This window comes from Schistocerca gregaria, chromosome X (genome assembly GCF_023897955.1).
Source record: "Schistocerca gregaria isolate iqSchGreg1 chromosome X, iqSchGreg1.2, whole genome shotgun sequence".
NCBI classification, from domain to species: Eukaryota; Metazoa; Arthropoda; class Insecta; order Orthoptera; family Acrididae; genus Schistocerca; species Schistocerca gregaria.
This window is the reverse complement of record NC_064931.1, coordinates 289,942,000-289,964,731: the sequence shown is the minus strand read 5'-3', so window position 1 is coordinate 289,964,731 and position 22,732 is coordinate 289,942,000. Positions and strand designations below refer to the sequence as shown.

The 22,732-nt window shown below is 45.5% G+C and overlaps 1 protein-coding gene across 3 annotated transcripts in view; it reads left to right on the top strand.

Moving 5' to 3' along the window:
• LOC126299127 (uncharacterized) overlaps window positions 1–22,732 on the top strand; it is a 73,873-nt gene that overhangs the window by 36,564 nt on the left and 14,577 nt on the right. The window contains exon 5 of one of the 3 annotated variants that reach the window (XM_049990872.1): window positions 1,222–1,901. The exons of 1 other annotated variant lie outside the window; for it this stretch is intronic. In XM_049990872.1, coding sequence (XP_049846829.1) covers window positions 1,222–1,295 — 74 coding nt within the window. In that variant the 3' untranslated portion in view covers window positions 1,296–1,901. Of the gene's footprint in view, window positions 1–1,221; window positions 1,902–22,732 lie in introns of those variants that run through there. One more of the 3 variants, XM_049990874.1, reaches the window with a different exon arrangement.

Here is a 22,732-nt window from a genome sequence, read left to right as displayed (position 1 = left end):
TACCCCCAGATAAATTGATATCCTTACAGCTGTCTCAGGACAGTATACTGACTAAACGGTTTCACGGCATCCAGAATACTACGGATCTAGTACGGATTATTTCGGAAAAAGGAACGGGGTAATTTCACTGCCTGAGATGAACGGCTGTTGACTTACAAATCCGGCTGAAGACTCCGTTCAGGTAACGGCGAGGATCTTGCATTGTACTAAAATATCTTGAGACCCAGAACGTAATTACGTGTTATTTGAATTTATTCACCTAGGATCATTAATGTTCCAGATATAGAGCTCAGGTTTCTTTCGGACCAACTAATGCAGACTTAGTACCCCAGGGAGATGTTTGCCACAATCCTAACCACAGCCATAAACAGCCCGTTTTATAGTAAATAGAAATATGGCTCTGCCATGTAACTTTGCTTCCGCCTTGCCAGCCACGGCAGCCACGCCAGATGAAAGACAGAGGAAAATGGGTTTCAATATCTCGATGAGAAAACTTCAAATCTTTTGTTTCCAATATAAAAACAGCTGAAACGCGGGAAGGTTCCAAATAATTGCAGACGTTCCTGCGTCTGCAAAGTCCCCGATAGAGCTGCGTTTGATTGCAGCGTTTTTGGAAGTGATACAGATCCTCTTGCGGTATGAAACAGTGAAGAATTTCATGTTGGGAAAAGTCCTCAGTGGTATAAGCGGGTGAGATGAACAGGACTATCTGTCCGATCACCTGAATTTACGTCAATTTTGGCGATTGTTGGAATGTCGACACTGAATGGGCCCACCACCATCACTAACCTTGACTCTCTCTGTGGTAAATTAAAATAAGGGTGTCGTTGAAATATTGTATAATTTGATTGGAAACAGCAAATGCTTGTGTACAAATGCCTCTCGGTCGTAACGTAAGATGACACGGAAACTGTACAGCACGTCAATTATACAGCTGCCTCATTAAATTAATGTGTAATTTCCACGACAGTAGACGACGTCACGACCGAGTATAAGCAGAAATCTATAAATACAGTAGCACAGAATATACAGTTCAGAACGACCATAGCACTGTTTGTAACACTGCTGCTATCACTAGAGGCAGCTAAACAGTTGACATCCTAATCATATAAAAATTTTAACGTTCTCAATAGTAATATTTTCAATGCTTATGCTGTTAACATGAAAGAACTTACTATATTGATTTTTTTAATCTTATATAATTAGATGTTTGTTTTGCAGTTTTAAATTTGCTCTTGCTGTGGTCCTCATTTGTCTCCATGAGCCACGTGACAGCGGACAACAATCCTATATAGATGTGAGTGGTAACACTTTGTAGCACCACCTTCCGAAGTTGCGTCCCATGTTATGCAGCTGTAAGGAAATCAACTTTCTGGAAGGCCAAATGTAATTCTGCAGGGATTAAAATCACTGCTCAAAGCTCGGCGGAAAAACGAGACGAGCAGCCGTACATTTACACATCCACTTAGAGCAGTCCTGGCTACTGCTAATTTTACTCCACCTAACTATTAAGATGTTACAACATATCTATGCCGATATTTTATTAGTTTGTGTTGTACGCATGCTACGTTAGTCTTACGTACATCTTGTGATGTCGAAGTGTATAAAATCCTACTAGTAGAGTTGAAAATTTGGTTTTCTAAAACCTCTGCGAAGGTTCATATGACCAGAATAATCACTGTGATTTTGTTAGAATAAACATAGTAATGACGAGATCCAGTTGATTTCTTGTCCATTTTTAATATTTATTAAGTTATTATGCTGTTCGCTATTACTGCTATTAATACTGTACAGCACAAGGTTTTATCATTCTATTTGTAATGCCTGGATCTGTCCTAAAACGGCCTGTGTTGGTTTCCCTAGAGAGAACGTACACAAATAAAGTACTGTAACAGAGCTAATTGCACCTCACTTTCTTTTCCTCTGCAACGTACATGTGGTAACCAGATATTCCTAACATGCCTCCGAATGGAGGCTGAGAGATTTTGCATGAAATAAGTTCCTCTGAAAATTGCTCTCGTGTGGAGATACTTAGGCGCGTATTGCTTCCTAATGTTTAATAACATTGGCTGGTGGTAGAGCTATTGGGGGCATCTGACCACAACACACATTTTTTATATGATCAACGCACCGTTCAGTACTGCTGCCGTGATAGTTTTCTGTTACTGGTATTACAAAATGCTCTCCAGCATGGCACACGTAAGAAGTGGCCAACGACTTGCTTAACTGACGACTTCCCAAACTGAACTAAACACCGACAAGAAACCGTGCCAGAGGAAGACGAGGTAAGTGTTAAAGGTTAACTGGCCTCTGCGTGGAAACTAAATGTCTGGGCATTACGATCCAGTCCAGTGCTGGGACTGAACTGTCAACATGCATCGCCAGAGAAATCACCACTAACAACTAGGTTTTCCACGGGTTGCTGAAAGCGACTACTTGGGTGGTTTCCTTGAAAACATGACTTTCTTCCCTAGCTTTGTTCCATATATCATCCTCCGTCCCTTAACGTCTCTGTCGCCGATGGAATGCTCAACCCTAATCTTGGCTGTCTTCCCCGTGATAGCCACCCAAGTGGTTGTGCTTAGAAGTCTACAGCAAATGATTATACTAACAGTGAATTACTTTAATTACTCTAGTAGATTAAACATTATTAAAAAATCTCATTATTGCGCCTGCGTAGAAGTGACAGTGAGACTGAAAATGTTTCCTTATGAGTTACTGAGTTTCGTTATAGCCATTTGCAGCTACACTAAAAAAATTTAAATTCTGTTCCAGCGAGCCTGAACTCGATGAGTAATTCAAATTTCACGCACTAGAAACTGTACTGTACCGCATAGCTAACATACTACTGTGGTAGACTCATTGCCGTTATGGCGGGTAAGGCAGACAGTACTAAAACACTAAAGATACGCAGGAGTAATTTGTCTAAAGGTAAAAATTTACTTACTGTCGCAACCTATGTGTTATTCAGGTCTTTTGGTAGACTTAGGAAAATAACAGTGAAAGACTTTGGACATAGATGCGTCACAACTGTGATTGATTGGATGACAGTTATAAAAAAACATGTTTCACAATCATGACTACTGGTGACGGACTGTGACTCTAACCCGGACTGCCCGCTTAACGCAAGCGGTCGCCTTAATCTCTTTGGCTAACCGAACATGCTTACCTTGCAACCCAAATTCTCATTCCTATTCCCGCAAGAATTCGTACATTGTGTGCACCCGCACTCAAGTTATTATCGTCAAGAAATTATATAGTGGTGTCGTCAGACGGAAGACACCACAGAGAACACACACTTTCAGCCCATCAACGAAGACCAAAGGAGGCAGATTGGGGAGGGCAAACATCGTATAGTTGCCAATTTTTGAACCGAGTTAAGAGTGTTTGTCCTGAAAGACATACTAAAAATACTGACCGGAGAGGGGGGGGGGTCAGTGTTGGCGTGGGGAGTTTAGAGGTACATTCATTTTTTTTCTCGAGTAACTCGAAAACCGCGACTTCAAGCGAAAATGTTTCCCCAGTACAAAATTCAACTAAATTAAATTTCATACAAGAAGGTCCTCATCATTTTTCTCTAGGACCAGTAGTTTCCACGTTGCAAACGATCAAAAAATGCTAAAAAACTAAAGCTTTAATAGTATAAAATTAGTTTACTGACAAATGAAGTGGGTTACAAATATCTAGCATGTATCACGTCTATGTGCAGTAGAGTAGTATCAAGGGATAAATTTGTGAAACGTGGTGGTGGTGGTGGTGTGTGGGATGAAAATGAGACAAGGTACGTCGCTAGATTGAGTTCGTGAACTTAATCGTCTTCATAGATTTTAAAGCTGAAGAGTTTTCCCCCTTCCACTGTTAAAAGAAGAAACTACAGTGTGTTTCACAGCTGTACCGACCCTCCGCAGTGCGACTTGCGAATCACTGGCGACACAGTGTACAGACGTGCCCGAGGGTGTTTATTTTCCGCTAAATGCGTCAGCACTACATGAACTGCATAAACGAATTTCTAATGCTGGCGCAAGAAACGTATGATTGAATCCACATACAGCCTTGCCAGGGTTCTGCGATGCTACAAATTAGTTAGTCGTTGTACGGCAGCTGTAGTGTTCTTCTCGGAAACGCAACTTCCTCCGCCATCTTCAGTTTAGACAACCTATTTCACCATGCATTTTTGTTCAGTTTGACATAAGTGAATAGACAAAATGTCGCATGGGCACGGGTGTACGTAGAAGTTATTTTCAATTTATTAAATAAATACTTATTTGCAGTTAACTCTCTTTGCGCTCGAGGTCGAATTTTGGAGAGCCTCCTAACATCTCAAATGTTGTGCATCCTCAACACAGGTACTCACTCATTTCTCTCCTGCTACAGGGTCATTCTCAGCCATTGACCTATCTTTCTGCTCTCCAACCCTCACCGACTCTGTTCACTGGGAGGTCATTGACGACCTTCATTTCAGCGATCACTTCCCTATCCGCATTCATCTCCTGGATGTATTGCTGGAGCAGCGGCCACCATCGTGGATAATAGGCAGGGCTAACTGGCCACTGTTCACTCGGTTGGCTGTCTTTGACCGCCACCATAGCATCCAAGAATGGGTGGATCACATCACGCTTGTGATCCATCATGCTGCTGACCTGTCCATACCACAGTCTTCTGACACTCTTAAGCGGCGCCTTGTGCCTTGGTGGACAGAAGAGTGCCGTTCAGCCATCCGGGACAGGCGTGCGGCTCTTCGCAGATTTAAATGCCGTCCAACAGCGGTCAATCTTACCGCCTTTCGAATCGCTAGAGCCAGGGCACGCCGTGTCATTAAAGAGAGCAAGAAAAGGTCATGGGAGGCGTTCCTGGACTCCATCAACCGTTCCACTTGTTCCACAAAAGTGTGGGAAGCCATCCGGAGGATTTCCGGTAAACATATCCGTTTACCAATAGCTGCTGTCCTGAACCAGGGATGCCTCCAAACGACACCCAGAGCCATTGCTCAGACGCTGGCAGAGCATTTTGCACAAAGTACTGCCACTGCAAATCAGGATCCAGCGTTTCGTCGCTACCGTGCGATGGTCGAAAGAGCGAACTTGGACTTTCGGTCGAACAGTTCTGAGGTGTACAACTCCCCTTTCTCCATGTGGGAACTTGAATCGGCTCCTAGTGAGACTTCTGACACTGCACCAGGTTACGACCGCATCCGGTACTCCATGCTTCGACATCTGCCAGCGGCGTCAAAGGAAATCCTCCTCGAATGTTTTAATCTCATAAGTCAGACAGGAGTGTTCCCCACCTCGTGGCGGGAGGCAATCCTCATCCCTCTCCTCAAACCAGGAAAGGAACGCACATGTCCCAGTAGTTATCGTAGTATCTACTTGACAAGCTGTGTCGCAAAGAACCTGGAACGGATGGTTAACCGGCGTCTGGTCAGGCTGTTAGAGACCAGACAGCTCCTTAGCCGCGTTCAGTGTGGATTCCGAAAATTTCGGTCCACGGTCGACAACCTGACCACCCTAGAGACGGCTATTCAGAAGGCTTTTCTCCGTCAGCATCACTGTATTGGTATCTTCTTTGATATCTGTAAGGCATATGATACTACTTGGAGATACTGTATCCTTGCACAACTGCATCAATGGGGCCGCCTCCGGATTTTCATTCGGTCTTTCCTGTCTCAGCGGTTTTTTCGGACCCGCGTTGGTAACACACTGTCTGATCGCTTTGAGCAGGAGAACGGTGTCCCCCAGGGCAGCGTTTTAAGCGTTACCCTCTTTGCCATAGCCATCAACAGTATAACGTCTACAGTGAGGAGTCCAGTACAGTGTTCCTTATTTGTGGACGACTTTGCTGTTTTCTGTTCCTCCTCCAGTATTGCAACCGTGAGCCGTCAGTTGCAGCTAACAGTGCGGCGGTTAGAGGAGTGGGCTGCAAAGACGGGTTTTCGGTTCTCTGCCGATAAGTGTGTTTGTGTTCATTTTTATCGTTCTCGTCGTCTTTTTACTTTGCCTGCCTTGCATATGGGGGATACTGTCCTACATTTTAGAGACACAGTGCGGTTTCTGGGCCTAATTTTTGACTCCAGGTTGTCATGGCTGCGACACCTACGTGACTTGAAAGCCAGAACCCTGAAGGCACTCAACATAAAGTGCCTCAGCCACAGGTCTTGGGGAGCGCACAGGGCGCGTCTCCTTCAGTTTTACCGAGCTTTCGTGCGTTCACGGTTGAACTATGGGTGCACAGTATATGGGTCAGCGAGGCCTTCTTATTTGCAGATCCTTGACGCTGTTCACCATGCTGGGATTCGACTGACCACGGGTGCTTATCGGACCAGTCCCATACCCAGCCTCTGTGCTGAGGCTGGGGGACTGCCACTTACCATCCGGTGGCAGCTCCTGCTGGTGCGCCAGGCTTGTAAGTTTCTTGCAGCTCCCAGCTCGCCTGCTCACCATCTTGTTGCCCATCCACCTCTGGACCGCCTTTTTTCCTGCCGTCCCCGGGCTACGTTGCCGTTTGGGATCCGTGTGCAACGTGTACTAGAGTCCCTCGTTGTGGAGTCTGTACAACCCCAAATCCAGGGTTTTAACCGCCTGCCACCCTGGTTACTGAAGAGGCCCAGAGTGATTTTAGATTTATTGCAGTACTAGAGAGATTCCACGCCTTCTTCCACAGTTTTTAATGCAGCATTTTCTGCCATTTTATCTGAGCACCACGACTATGTAGCTGTTTTTACGGATGGGTCGAAACAAGGGGATTCTGTTGGTTGCTCAGTTGTTTTTCCAGATCGTGTCTTCAAGGTCCGCCTGCCTCAGACTTTCGCTGTCATTGATGCAGAATTGTCTGCGATCTTGCGGGCACTGGAGCACATGAGACATTCTTCCTCTCCTAAATTTCTTGTCTGTTCAGATTCACTCAGTGCCCTTCACTTATTGCAACGTTTGTATCCGGCAGACAAAACTGTCCAGACCATCCAGGATGCCCTCCTCCGACTACAGCGACTGGAGAAGGTTGTAGCTTTCTGCTGAGTTCTGGGGGATGTCGGCATTGCTGGGAATGAAAGGGCAGATCTCGCAGCCAAGGAGGCGTGTCTCGCCTCACAAGTATCTGTGTGCCATCCCCTTGCACGCACTCACCTCGCTGTTGAGCTCACGGGTTATGCGTCGGTGGGAGGATGAGTGGCTGGAAGTGACTGACAATAAGCTCCGTATAGTCAAGCCCACAACGCGTGTGTGGTGTACTTCCTTTCAGCCCCATCGACGGGACGAGGTTCTCCTCACTCGGCTTCGAATAGGCCACAACCCTATGACGCATGGCTACCTGCTCCGGCGAGAGGACCTTCCAATGTGTGGTGCTTGCGGCGTCCAGGTCACTGTGCGCCACGTTTTATTGGATTGCATTTTATTTTCTGACCAGCGGGCCGCAGCTGACTTGCCAGCGGACCTGCCATCTCTTTTAGGCAACACTCGGACGAATGTGGCTAAAGTTTTAAAGTTCTGTGACATGTCAAATGTTTTTACAAAGATTTTAGGGAGAGGATTTTAATTTTCTCACTGTGTGACAAGCTAGCCCATATTTTATCTAAGTGGGCAGCCAATAACAATTTCCTGTGACATTCTTGTTGCTATGTTTCCCCTTTCCTTAGGTATTACTTTCTTATGTAACATTTTCCTTTTCCTGCTTTGAGTGTGTGCTTTAGTTTTCTTAGGTCTGTCCAGGTTCGTTCTTTTAGTGTGTGTCAGGGCGCTCATGACCTCGATGTTGAGCGCCCATAAGCCCCAACACACCACTGCAGTTAACTAAGCCTTAGAGTATACGTTGATATACACAATGGCTGAGAAGTATTCAAATTGTGTTGCCAGCGATTTTTTTAATTTTAAGGGAGGGAAGAGATTGGATTAGTAAATGTGACACCTTTCAGCTATCCGTCGGTGAGTGTATTGTAATACTGTAGAATTGCGTTGTAATCACTTGGTGATAAATTAATGAACGGGTAGAAAGTTAATGCACTTCTTTTATCACTGTTATTAGTAGACTGTATAAATCTTTCCCATTCAGGTATTGCTGGCACTTGTCGAGTGGGATGCAAAGAGTGCAACCACTCACTACACACACCAGCGGTATGTCTCCCAAGACAGCTGTTAATGTCTGATGTAATGGGTCTGGTAATGTTAAAATATAGAAAAGTACTCTGCTGTAACCCGTTGCTCGAATTACATTGAAATAGTTATCTTGTAGAGGGAGATCTGAGGCTGGGGTGATGCATTTGATACCCCTCAAGTGGTGAAAACTACTCCAGGCAGTGATAGTGCGATAATGAAATAGACATCGTCGAATATATTTTGACAGCATGTTAAATTTGGGATAGGCTCTTCAGTGTGGTACAGTTAACAGCAGTAAAACTTGAGCTTTTTAGAGTTTTTTACATAATACCTCATTTAACTCCAAATAAGTCTTCACTACACTGAAAATATCTCCACTACATATACATGAGCTCAGTGAAGTTTCGTATATTCACATGAGGGAACCTACATGAGAGAACTGAACAGGAAATTCTGGGGAGGTGCAGTCTGTCTGTATACTGAAAAGTGAGCAGTCCTCGTGATGGGGAATTGGCTTTTCTGGAAGATCATTACAGCTGTCTTACAGAATGACAAAGAATCAGTTACACCTCCAACCGTGTGGAACGTGTGCAGAGATTCACGTACATTATGTCCATAGGGGTCACTTGCGTTAGTATATTAACTCCTATCTGCAATACATGTTGTGTTAATGCACATTGTGGTAAGTGCGCGCACGCCCATACACGTCTACGCACTGCATAGCAAGTGATTCAAAAAGTATACTGTGGAGGGTCGGTCGGCCGCGCGGGATTAGCCGATCGGTTTAAGGCGCTGGAACTGTGCGGCTGGTCCCGGCGGAGGTTCGAATCCTCCCGTGCGTGTGCGTGTCTCCTGAGGGTAATTTAGGTTAAGTAGTGTGTAAGGTTAGGGACTGATGGCCTTAGCAGTTAAGTCCCATAAGATTTCGCACACATTTGAACACTTTTTTGTGGAGGGTCCGTATAGAACACTCCAGTTTCTTCTTATGACGTAATGGGGTAGATAGTGGGAAATTACCTGCTCGCTCTTCAATTTTCAGACCTATGAAAGAGAGAAGTGCACGACCATAATCCGGCGATCTACCTAGTATAACACATCTACCATACACTTACCCACTCCCCTTTCCTCCTCCTCCTCCTCCTCCTCCTCTCCATTCCCCCACCTCTCATGCTTCACTCGAACACAATTTATCCTTTAACATGGCTCTACTACACTTAGACGTGATACAGCTGTTTCTAACCCACTTCATTTAACAGCCAAACAGTAATTTTATACCGATAAAACGGTATTTTTACCTGCGATTTCTTAATCCTCCGCAATGTGCAAACTATTAGTCCTCAACATAAATGAATACTTTTTGGTTTTGCAGGAAACTTAATGTAGCTGAATTTTGTACTGGGAACCATTTTCACTAGAAGCCGCAGTTTTAGTTACTCCAGGAACGTGATAGTGACCCTTCCACCACCACCACCACCACCACCACCACCACCACCCCTGCAGGTCCAGGGGTTAGAATAGGCCTGAGGTATTCCTGCCTGTCGTACGAGGCGACTGAAAGGAGTTTCACTCGTTTCGGCCTTTGTGATGGTCCCCTTTAGGGTTTGACCTCCATTCTTCAAAATCTTCCGGAAGAGCGAGCCAGTTAGGCAAGGGCGCCTTACAAGGTGCATCGTGTCCATCGTGCATTGAGATCTTTAGCCCACTTTCTCGTCATCGCATTACAGTCCTGCTCGTGCTCCATCGCTTGGGCGAGGACACCTTCCTGGGTGAGTTTTCCAACATGCACTATGCAGTGTCGATTTCTGCATCTACGATGATCATGGACTTCTTTGCACGGTAGCCAGTCCGTTGTGGTGGAGCACCATGTACAGTGCTTGTTATAGCCCACTGACCACACAGGGGTCGCTCTGCTGATGCCTACGCCGTTAAATCCCCACATATGCCAAGAGGTAGATGCCCATCCCCCCCCCCCCCCCCCCCCCCCCCCCCCCCGGGACAACAAGACTCCTGGAAATGGCCATCCTGCCAGGTGGCCTTTGCTGCGAATGGGTGGCACCTGCAGGGAGGGCTCCTTATCGAAGTGGGTGGCATCAGGAATGAATGACACGTGATGAAGTGTAGTCCATCATCTATTACTGGTGGTGAAACACCAACTATTTCCAAGCGATCACAAGCTCAATTCAACGCACAGGAGTATGGCCCCAAATCGATCTGCTCCCTCGCCACACCATGGGAGGAATGTCAGGCTAAGGATGGCAGCAGATCTTACTCTCCCCAGTACCTTGTATGGGGAATCGTTCATGATGATGAAGACCCAGTTTTTTGTTGAGCATTTAGAGGACAAGTTAGGGGAGTTGGAGGGCTTGTCCAAAATGAGATCTGGGTCAGTCCTCATAAAAACAGCATCCTCCGCTCAGTCACGGGAGTAACTAGCTTGTGAGAAGCTAGGGGATGTTTCTGTAACCATCATGCACCATAAAAGCTTAAATGTGGTCCAGGGTACCATACTTCAGAGACCTTTTGCAGTCTGACAAGAGCTGGGCGCCAATTTAGAGCAGCAAGAAGTACATTTCGTCTGGAGTGTCCACTGGCGTTCGAAGGATAATAAAGTTGCCACTGGTGCCTTCATCTTGGCCTTTGAGAGTGATACATTGCCCGAGAAGGTCTAGGTGATGGTCTACAGGTGAGAGGTAAGGCCCTATATCCCACCCTCGATGAGGTGCTATAAGTGCTGGAAGTTTGGCCATATGTTTTCTCGCTGTACTTCCAGCATCACATGCCGAGATTGCGGAAGCACATCACATCCCAATACTCCATGTGTCCCGCCTCCCATCTGTGTCAACTGCAGAGACCACCATTCGCCCTGCTCACCTGACTGCAGGATTTTCCAGAAAGGAAGGAAAATCATGGAGTAAAAGACCCTGGACCGAATGACCTACACTGAGGCTAAGAGAAAATTTGAACGCCTGCATCCTGCGCATATGACATCATATGACAGTGTCTTACATTTATTCTCCGCAAGCCACCCAACGGTGTGTGGCGGAGGGCACTTTACGTGCCACTGTCATTACCTCCCTTTCCTTTTCCAGTCACGTATGGTTTGTGGGAAGAACGACTGCTGGGAAGCCTCTGTGCACGCTCGAATCTCTCTAATTTTACATTCGTGATCTCCTTGGGAGGTAAAAGTAGGGGGAAGCAATATATTCGATACCTTATCCAGAAACGCACCCTCTCGAAGCCTGGCGAGCAAGTTAAACCGCGATGCAGAGCTCCTTTGTTGAAGAGTCTGCCACTTGAGTTTGCTAACCATCTCTGTAATGCTATCACGCTTACCATATAAACCTGTGATGGAACGCGAAGCTCTTTTTTTGGATCTTCTCTATCTCCTCCGTCAACCTGACCTGGTACGGCTCCCACACTTATAAGCAATACTCAAGTATAGGTCGAACGAGCATTTCGTAAGCCACCTCCTTTGTTGGACTACATTTTTCTAATGACTCTCCCAATGAATCTCAACCTGGCACCAGCCTTACCAACAACTAATTTTATATGGTCATTCCACTTCAAATCGTTCCGTATGCATACTCCCAGATATTGTACAGAAGTAATTGTTACCAGTGTTTGTTCCGCTATCATATAATCATACAATAAAGGATCCTTCTTTCTATGTGTTGGCAATACATTACCTTTGTGTATGTTGAGGGTCAGTTGCCACTCCCCATACCAAGTGCCTATCTGCTGCAGATCTTCTTGTATTTCGCTGCAATTCTCTAATGCTGCAGCTTCTCTTTATACTACAGCATCATCCGCGAAAAGCCGCATGGAACTTCCGACACTATCTACTAGGTCATTTATATATATTGTGAAAAGCAATGGTCCCATAACACTCCCCTGTGGCACGCCAGAGGTTACTTTAACGTCTGTAGACGTCTCTCCGTTGAGAACAACATGCTGTGTTCTGTTTTCTAAAAACTCTTCAATCCAGCCACACAGCTGGTCTGATATTCCATAGGCTCTTACTTCATCAGGCGACAGTGCGGAACTGTATCGAACGCCTTCTGGAAGTATAGGAAAATGGCATCTACCTGGGAGCCTGTATCTAATATTTTCTGGGTCTCAATAAAGCAAGTTGGGTGTCACACGATCGCTGTTTCCGGAATCCATGTTGATTCCTACAGAGTAGATTCTAGGTTTTACAGATGACATGATAAGAGAGCAAAAACATGTTCTTAACTTCAACAGATTGATGTCAGAGAAATAGGCCTATAGGTTTGCGCACATGCTCGACGACCCTCCTTGAAAACTGGAACTACCTGTGCTCTTTCCAATCATTTTGAACCCTCCATTCCTCTATAGACTTGTTGTACGCTGCTGTTAGAAGGGGCCAAGTCCTTTCGCGTACTCTGTGTAGAATCACACTGGTATCCCGTCAGGTCCAGTGGACTTTCCTCTGAGTGATTTCAGTTGCTTTTCTATTCCTTGGACACTTATTTCGATGTCAGCCATTTTTTCGTTCGTGTGAGGATTTAGAGAAGGGACTGCAGTGCGGTCTTCCTCTGTGAAACAGCTCTGGAAAAAGGTGTTTAGTATTTCAGCTTTACACGTGTCATCCTCTGCTTCAATGCCATTATCATCCCAGAGTGTCTAGATATACGCCGGCCAGAATGGCCGAGCGGTTCTAGGCGCTACTGTCTGGAACAGCGCGATCGCTACGGTCGCAGGTTCGAATCCTGCCTCGGGCATGGATATGTGTGATGTCCTTAGGTTAATTAGGTTTAAACAGTTCTAAGTTCTAGGGGACTGATGACCTCAGAAGTGAAGTCCCATAGTGCTCAAAGACATTACAACCATTTTTGTCTAGATATGCTGTTTCGAGCCCGCGAGTTGGGTAACGTAAGACCAGAACTTCCTGGGATTTTCTGTCAAGTCGGTACATGGAATTTTACTTTCGAATTCACTGAACGCTTCACGCATATCCCTTCTTTCACTAAGTTTGACATCGTTTAGCTTCTGTTTGTCTGAGAGGTTTTGCCTGCGTTTAAACTTGGAGTGAAGCTCTCTTTGCTTTCGAAGTAGTTTCCTAACTTTGTAGTTGTCCCACAGTGGGTTTTTCCCGTCCCTCACAGTTTTACTCGTCACTTACCTGTCTAAAACGCATTTAACGATTGCCTTGAACTGTTTCCATAAACACTCAACATTGTCAGTGTCGGAACAGAAATTTTCATTTTGATCTGTTGGGGAGTCTGAAAGAAATCTGCCTCCTATTGCTAAACAGATAAACCTCCCTCCCTTTTTTTATATTCCAATTTACTTCCATATTCAGGGACGCCACTACAACAGTTCTGGCACCATCAGCTCCACCAACCCAGTTCACTTCTGAGCCGGAAGACTACACCTGCCCCATTGTTGGTGAGGGGCATTTCCATCCCTGTTGCTCCTGCACCACCTACTTCAGGTGCAACAAACCCCCCCCCCCCCCCCATACCATTGGGGGACGTCCGTCCCCACTTCTAAGCCGGAGAAGCGTAAGTCTTCTTCAGCTTCTCTCGCTAGGAAGGTTCCCTTGGGTCACTCCCTTCCCATGTTTCTTATGTTTCTTCTAGTGGGAAAGATGACACCCGCCAGTGGCTGAAGAGCCCAAAATCAGCTGGTCATTGGGCTTCATGCTCAGTCCTGGAGACTGAGCCAGTAAAGTCTTCCCAGCCAGGGAAACCCATGGAGTAGCGAGAGAAATCCAAAAAGAAAACCCCTAAGACCAAGGAAATTGCGGTGGCAGCCATACCACCGCTACCTACGAGCTCTGTGGCTGAGGATGGGGTGGAGATTTTGGCGTCTGCAGAGGACCTAGATATGGCCAGAACCTCAGACACAATGGATATAGACTGCTCGGGCAATAAATCGGTGGCAGCAGGTGACTCTGAGGCCTAAGCTGCCTCATTGAATGTTTCATGCTTTCCCAGTCTCACGATGTCATCCTCCAGTGACATTTTGGCGGTTTTTTCCACCGCCTTGCTGAGCTACAGCAACTGTTAAGCTTTACACCTGCTATCTGCATCAACCTCCAGGAAACCTGGTTCCCAGCAATGTGAACCCCTGCCCTCCATGGCTATAAGGGATATTACAGGAACCGTAGCGACTATAATAGTGACAGGTGGAGTTCATGTCCTAAACTCGATCTGTAGGGGACATGTGGCCATTCAATAACTGTCTGCAATGTATGTCTTCCTCCAGATGGTGCAGTACCCTGAATGTATTACTTGCACTGATTGGTTGACTAGCTAAATCTTTCCTACTTCTGCGAGATTTTAATGCCCATAATCCCTTGTGGGGTGGTATCATGCTTACTAGCAGACACAGAGATGTCGAAGCTTTATTGCCACAATTCGACCTCTGCCTCTTAAATACTGGGGCCACCACACATTTTAGTGTGGCCCATGGTAGTTACTCGTCCATTGATTTATCAATATGCAGCCCAGTACTTCTCCGATCTATCCACTGGAGAGGACATGATGACCTGTGGGGTATTGACTGTCACTACCCCAGCATCAAGCACACGGACGCCTGCCCAGATGGCCTTTGAACAAGGTCGACTGGGGAACTTAAACCTCTGTTGTCACCACTGAATCTCCCCCACACGGTAACATCGATCAGAGTTAAAGTTCTTATACATTGTAAGCCGTATGGAACTTAGTGCATAAAAATTTGATTTGTTAATAAGTTATTCCAATGTTGATCAAATAAGGCAATAATTGGTATTAATAATTGTCATTGTATAATAGACGATATGTGATAGTCATTGTTTGAAAAATGGTATTTTCATTTTTTGGTCATTTGAGCGTACGCGGTGTAAAGACGTACTAGTACACCGCGCGTACGCTTCAGGCGTTCAGAGTTGGTAATGGTTGGCTTACAGTAGCTATTGTACGAGGTGGGTCTAGTACTCCATCTGTACCAGGACTAGAAAGTTTTGTCGACAGAGACATAATTGCCTATCGTACTTATCATATGGCTGATGGTTGAACAGGTAACTACAGCAACTGTTTCTGCGGCAGAGGCGCCTGAGGCGTAAGGAAGTCCCTTGGTGGTCGCTGAAGCAATTAAGCACCATTGGCGACACCCTTCCCTAGAGCACTTAATAGCTTTTTAAACAGCTCCATGTCAGTGTTCACTACCTTATCAATCAATGGAAGGAGTGTTGGGAGAGATACATCTCCACCATTGGATGTCACACGTCACCTTCCCAAGTCTGGGAAAAGATCAAACGTCTTTTCAGGTACCAGGTCCCATCAGCTATCCCCAGTGTTACACATAAATGGCGAGTTATGTACCGACGTAAACGCGTTGGCCGAGCACTTTGCCCGAGCCTCTGCATCGGGGAATTACCCCCCAGCCTTTTGAAAACACAAACAGCGGCTGGAAGAGAACGTCCTCTGATTATTCACTACACGCTGCAGTGAATCTTATAAAGCCCCATTTACAGAGTGGGAGCCCTTCAGTGCCCTTGCACATTGGCCTGACACAGCTCCTGGTCCTGATTTCATCCACAGCCAGATGATTAAACATCTCTCACCTGACTACAAGCGACATCTTCTCGTCATTTTCAACTCGCTCGGGTGCAATGGCCTTTCCATCGCAATGGCGGGAGAGCACCATCTTTCCGGTGTTCAAACCCAGCAAAAACCCGCTTGATGTGGATAGCTATCGGCCCATCAGCCTAATCAACGTTCTTTCTAATCTTCTGGAACGTATGGTATGTCAGAAGTTCGGTTGGGTCCTGGAGTCAGGGTGCTTTCTGTCTCCATGTCTGGGCGGCTTCCGCCAGGGTCGCTCTACCACAGATAATCTTGTGTCCATTGAGTCTGCCACCTTTTCCAGGTGGCAACACCTGATTGCCATCTTTTCTTATGTACATAAAACATACGACACGACTTGGCGACATCAAATCTTTGCCGCACTGTATGAATGGGGTCTCTGGGGACCACCAGATTTTTATCCAATACTTCCTGTCGCTCCGTACTTTCAATGTCCAAGTTGGTGACTTCCATAGTTCCATCCATATCCAGGAGAATGGAGTCCCTTAGGGCTCCATATTAAGTGTGTCTCTATTTTTAGTGGCCATTAACGATCTAGCAGTAGCTGTCGGGCCCTCTCTTCCACCTTCTCTGTATGCAGAGCACTTCACTTCAGCATTTCGTACTGCTGCTCCAGTATTGTTGTTGCTGAGCGGTGCATTCAGGCAGCCATCCACAAGGCGCAGTCATGGGCTCTAGCCCACGGCTTCATGTTTTCAGCCGCAAAGTCGTGTGTCATGCATTTATGTTGGCGTCATAACATTCAGCTGGAACCCACACTTTACCTTAATGACAATCCACTCACTGTAGTGTAGACATATTAATTGCTAGGACAGGTTTTCGACACTCGATTGACTTGGCTCCCTCATCTTCATCAGCTTAAGCAGAAGTGCTGGCAGCACCTAAATTCCCTCCATTGCTTGAGCAACACCAATTGGGGTGCAGAGCACTCTACGCTGCTGCTGCTGCTGCTCTATAGAGACCTTGTCCAATACCGAATTGACTATGGAGCGACTTCAGCATTGCATTTACTGGACCCGGTGCACCACTGTGGGGTTCAATTAGCTACAGGAGCTTTTAGGACGAGTCCAGTGACAAGGGTACTAGTGGAGGCTGATGTCCCTCCACTGCAGATCAGACGTGCGCAACTGCTCGCCAGTTACGCAGCAGACATTCATAGTTCCCCTGAGCATCCAAATTAGTCTCCTTTTCCCACCTGTAGCAGTCCATCTCCCGCACTGCTGGCCCAGATCTGAGCTAACAATTGCGGTTTGCATGCGGTCTCTTCTCTCTGAACTGGAGTCTTTCCCTTTACCACCTCTACTTGCTGTCCGTTCACGTACACCTCCATGGTGTACACCTCACCTGCAGCTTCGTCTGGACTTTTCGCGTGACTCAACCCCGCCGCTCTCCGCATTCACCTCCTCGATTCTTGACGTGTTCCGGGGCTCTGAAGCGATTTACACCGATGACTCAATGGCTGATGGTCACGTAGACGTTACGTATGTTCCTGGAGGACATATTGAGCAGCACTCCTTGCCAGTTGGCTGCAGTGTTTCTACTGCAGAGGTGGTGGCCATATCTCGTGCTCTTGAGTACATCTGCTCATGCCCTGGCGAGTCATATCTCCTGTGTACTGGCTCCTTTAGCAGCCTACAGGCTACCCTAGTCACCCTCTAATAGCGTCCATTCGGGAGTCCATCTATGCACTGGAACAGTCTCGCCATTCCGTTGTATTTGTACGGACCCCAGGACACATCAGAATCCCCAGCAACGAACTTGCCAATAGCCTGGCAAACAGGCGATGCGGAAACTGCTTCTGGAGGTAGGCATCTCCGAAGCAGATCTGCTTTCGGTTTTACACCACAGTGTTTTCCGGCTTTGGGAGTCGGAATGGCATAACAACATGGACAACAAACTGTGTGTCATTAAGGAGACCATTAATGTGTGGAAGTCTTCCATACAGGGCTCTCGTACGGAGTCAGTTGACATCTGCCAGCTCCGCATTGGCAATCTGTGGCTAACGCATGGTTACATACATAATCGTGAGGACCCACCTCAGTGTCACTGTGGCTCCCAAATGAAAGTTGTGTCCACCTCTTGCTGGACTTCCCACTTTTAGCCACTCTGCGGCAGACTTTTAACTTTCCCAGCACCCTCCCTTCGGTGTTGGGCGACAATACCTCCACAGCAGCTTTAGTTTCATTTTATCTATGAGAGTGGGTTTTATACTTCTATGTAGGTCTTAGAGCATGTCCCTCTGTGCCCTCCACCCTACTGCTTTTAGGATGGAGGTTTTAATGTGTTGCAGTGTGGTTGGCTAGTCACTGTAGTCTATCATGTTTTACTCTCTTCTGTCTCTAGCGTCTCTCTTTTGTTCCTTTTAGTGTTCATTGCCTTCCCTTCATTCTTGTGGCTTTTCCTTTCTTTCCATCTTGCGTTATACATTTCGCCCGTTTTATTCTCACACTTGTGGAATTGTTTTATTAGGAACAAGGGACCGATGACCTCATAGTTTGGTCCCTTCTTTCGCCTTTAAAGAAACCAACCACCAACCCCCCCCCCCTCCCCTCCAGCGCTCACACCCCACCAGTCAGTGTGTTGTTTATGACACACACTCTCCTATCACTGTGCAAAAATTTTAGATTACAGTTTTCACTCCCCCCACCCCCGGATCCTTCTTTTCTTTGTTGAACGGGCTGTATCATGTATACGTCAAAATACAGCAATTTGGGTGAATGTTCTAATATGTTGAGTTAAAACACAGATGATGCAAGGATATCTTTAAAATACATATAGAGTGGCATTTGGCTGGCTGATGACAAAAAAATTGATCAGTGAGTAACCCTGATAAAATTACTATGTGAGGTCATGGAATAGCGATACACACATATACAAAGGGCTGTAGTGCCACGTACACAAGGTATAAAACGGCAGTGCATTGGTGGAGCTGTCATTTTTATTGAAATGATTTAGATGTCCAACTTGATTATGGCTGTGTGACAGGAATAAAAACGTTGAATGCGGAATGGTAATTTAAGCTAGATGCATGGAACATACAATTTCGGAAAATGTTCAGGAATTCAGTATTCAGAGATCTATAGTGACAAGAGTGCGCAGACAATACCAAATTTCAGGAACTACCTCTCACCGTGGGCAATACCTTCACTTAGCGACGGAGAGGAGAGGCGTTTGCGTAGCGCTGTTAGTCCAGACGGACAAGCAGCACTGCGTGAAATAACTGCAGAAATCAGTGTGGGATGTATGACGAACGTATCCATTAGGATAGTGCCTCTAAATTCAACGTTAATGGATTATAGCAGCAGACGACCGACGCAAGTGCCTTTGCCGACAGGTTGGATCTGTCAGATGTGCCTCGATTTCAGCTGTTAGTGTTTGAAGAACATTCTGGACAATTTGAGTGAATGATTTGGCCACCCAGACCGCCAGACATGAATCCCATCAAACATTTATGGGACCTAATGAAGAGGTCCGTTCGTGAACACAATCCTGCATCGGCAACACTTTCGCAATTATCGACGGCTATCTGCATCTACATGAATACTCTGCAAATCACATTTAAGTGCCTAGCAGAGAGTTCATGGTACCACCTTCACAATAATTGTCCATTATTCCAATCTCGTACAGAGCGCGGAAAAAGCGAACACCTATATACTTCTGTGCGAGATATGATTTCCCTTATTTTATTATGATGATTGTTTGTACCTATTTACTCTGACAATAACAAAATATGTTCGCATTCGGAGGAGAAAGTTCATAATTGAAACTACGTGACACTATTCCACTGCAACGAAAAACGCCTTCATTTCAATGATGTCCACCCCAAATCCTCTCTCTCTCTCTCTCTCTCTCTCTCTCTCTCTCTCTCTCTCTCTCTCTGCCCCCCCCCCCCATTTCATGATAATACAAAACGTGCTGCCCTTCTTCGAACTTTCTTAATGTACTTCATCAGTCCTGTCTGGTAAGGATTCCACACCGCACAGCAGGTATTCTAAAAGAGGAGGAACAATAGTAGTACAGTTAACGTCTTTAGTAGATATATTACATTTTCTACGTATCCTGCCACTAAAACGCAGTCTTTAGTTAGCCTCCCCCACATCATTTACTGTGTGTTCATTCCAATTTGTTGTTTGTAATTGTAATTGCTCTTTATTTAGTTGAATTTACGGTCTTCAGATCCGACTGATTTATCGTGTAGTCGAAGTTTTAACGGATTTCTGATAGCATTTATGTGGATGACATCACACTTTTCATTATTTAGGGTCAATTGACAATTTTTGCACCATACAGTTATCTTTTCTAAATCGTTTTCAGTTTGTTTTTTTATCTTCTGATGATTTTACTGGTCGATAAAGGACATCATCATCATAATAATCTGCTATAGAGGTGCATGGCTCAGTTTGCAGAGGATTTTCAACAATTTGAGTCCATGCCACATAAAGTTGCTGCATTACACCGAGCAAAATGAGTTCTGAAACGATCCCGTGACGGTAGTTACCTTAGTGTACAATCCTTAACTGTTCAGGGAGTAAGTTGGACAGTACACAAAATCTTAAGTCGTACAACATTCTTCTCGTTGTCAACTAAAATAAAGGTCAAATCTGCAGGTACATAAGCTCGTGCTGTCTTTACTAAAACATACTGGCAATAAAATGAAGTGCACTGCATTCTGTATACCCCAAGCACCCAATACTGGAGAGACCTATCACTAAAGCAAGAAGTAGTGCCTCATGGGGCTGTGTCCTGTGAGGAATTGTTAGGCTCTCAATTCGTCTGTGTAGCTGGAACGAGGCATGCCATGCCTCCGTTGTTGACTAGCTGCAACTCGTTGTCAGCCCCTTCAGAGCCATTCTCCTTTCTACCCATGCTAGACATTGTGAAAGAATGAGGTGGTAGCATGTGAATCCTTTATCACTACGTGTCCCCTGAGTTGCAATGTCTCTTTTTGTTCCACTGCCGTGTGCCCTGGCACCCAGCTTGATGATACCTCATTCCACAGGGTTTGTAGGTGGAGACGGGTGTCCTGGATATTCTGTGCAACATCCAATTGGATACAAGCTTTATAGAAAGTGAAGGGCACTCAAGCAGTTGGAGCAGATGGGATCTCATACATTCTTGCTTAGTTTGCAGTAAATTCCTTAAGTAACGAGATTTCGACGGCACGATCAGGGAAAGCCACAGAGCAGCAAACGAAGACCTCGTAATTAGACCTGATTGTGAATACAGTTCTATAGTTGTGTTGCTAATAAAAATTTCAAAGACTGTCGTCACACGACCTAAAATAACTCTAGGCCTTTTCAGTTATCATTGTGGCAGTCTTTCAATCCTGGGTTTGGGCTTGTGATTGTCCAATACCAAGTGACTAGCTCTTGCTTCACGCAGTTCCCAAATCGTCTTTTCATTCTAAGACGCTTTGAGAAAATTTGTTCCATAGTCTGGTGAACAATGGTATGGTATGGTATGGTATGGTATGATGGTGAACTTATAACAAAGCTCTGCCACTGGATGGCAAGTGGCAGCTCCTCAGTCTCACTGCAGCGAATGGGTATCGGGCTTGTCCACCACACACAAGACCGTTTCGAAGAGAGATACCGTACCTCAGAATTTTCTATTCTGATCTCAATGTCGTTTGAGTTATTAAATGTTGCACATATTACTCGGTTGACTTTCCCACTTCACTGATGCAATTTGTAACCATCTGCCACTAAAGGCCTCCGAATTGTCACATGTAACATGTCAGTGCGTGAAAAATAATGTGCTGTTATCAATTTGTTGTCAGTTCGTCCACACGTGGAGCACCCTCTCCTTCAGCATGACAATGCCAGACTACAAAAAAAGCACTGTGTGACATGTGGAACAAACCTTCGCTTTGGATTCATGGTCATCAATCATCCTCAATACAGTCACAACTCGGCCCCTTCCGGCATTCATCGATTTACAGATCTTTACGGACACTTTCGAGGGCTTCACTTCAATATTGATAAAGTAGTGCAAGCAGAAGTGAGGTTGTGACTCCATCAGCAAAGTCGAACATTTTACTGCGATAGTATCGACAAACTGGTCTCTTGTTGGGAGAAACATGTTTATCGCCAGGGTGACAGTCGAGAAACGAATGTGTAGACATGGAAAAATAAAGATGCAGAATGTTAATGTTTGTTTTACATAAAAAGCTTTAAGAGTTTATACGTTGGAAATGACAAAGCGCAGGAGTGTACTGCCAGAGTCCTCCCAGTTGTGCACAGGAAGCTAGACTTACTTGGGGTGCGGTCAATGTGACTACCACATCAAATGGAGCTGGTCATGCAACACAAGGCAGTAGAGACTGCAGATAGTCATGGTAGTGTTCTTCAGTACAGCGTGGCCTGGTGACATAAGGATAACTTCACTGGGAAGAATCATTAGGAACACGGTAGGAGAATGGAGTGTGATGATTGTAGTCCAGGAGTTTGGTATTCCTCACAGGAATAATTCATGTTTATGGGTTGTTGTTTTCAGTCCTGAGACTGGTTTGATGCAGCTCTCCATGCTACTCTATCCTGTGCAAGCTGCTTCATCTCCCAGTACCTACTGCAACCTACATCCTTCTGAATCTGCTTAGTGTACTCATCTCTCGGTCTCCCTCTACGATTTTTACCCTCCACGCTGCCCTCCAATGCTAAATTTGTGATCCCTTGATGCCTCAAAACATGTCCTACCAACCGATCCCTTCTTCTAGTCAAGTTGTGCCACAAACTTCTCTTCTCCCCAATCCTATTCAATACCTCCTCATTAGTTACGTGATCTATCCACCTTATCTTCAGTATTCTTCTGTAGCACCACATTTCGAAAGCTTCTATTCTCTTCTTGTCCAAACTAGTAATCGTCCATGTTTCACTTCCATACATGGCTACACTCCAAACAAATACTTTCAGAAACGGCTTCCTGATACATAAATCTATATTTGATGTTAACAAATTTCTCTTCTTCAGAAACGCTTTCCTTGCCATTGCCAGTCTACATTTTATATCCTCTCTACTTCGACCATCATCAGTTATTTTACTTCCTAAATAGCAAAAC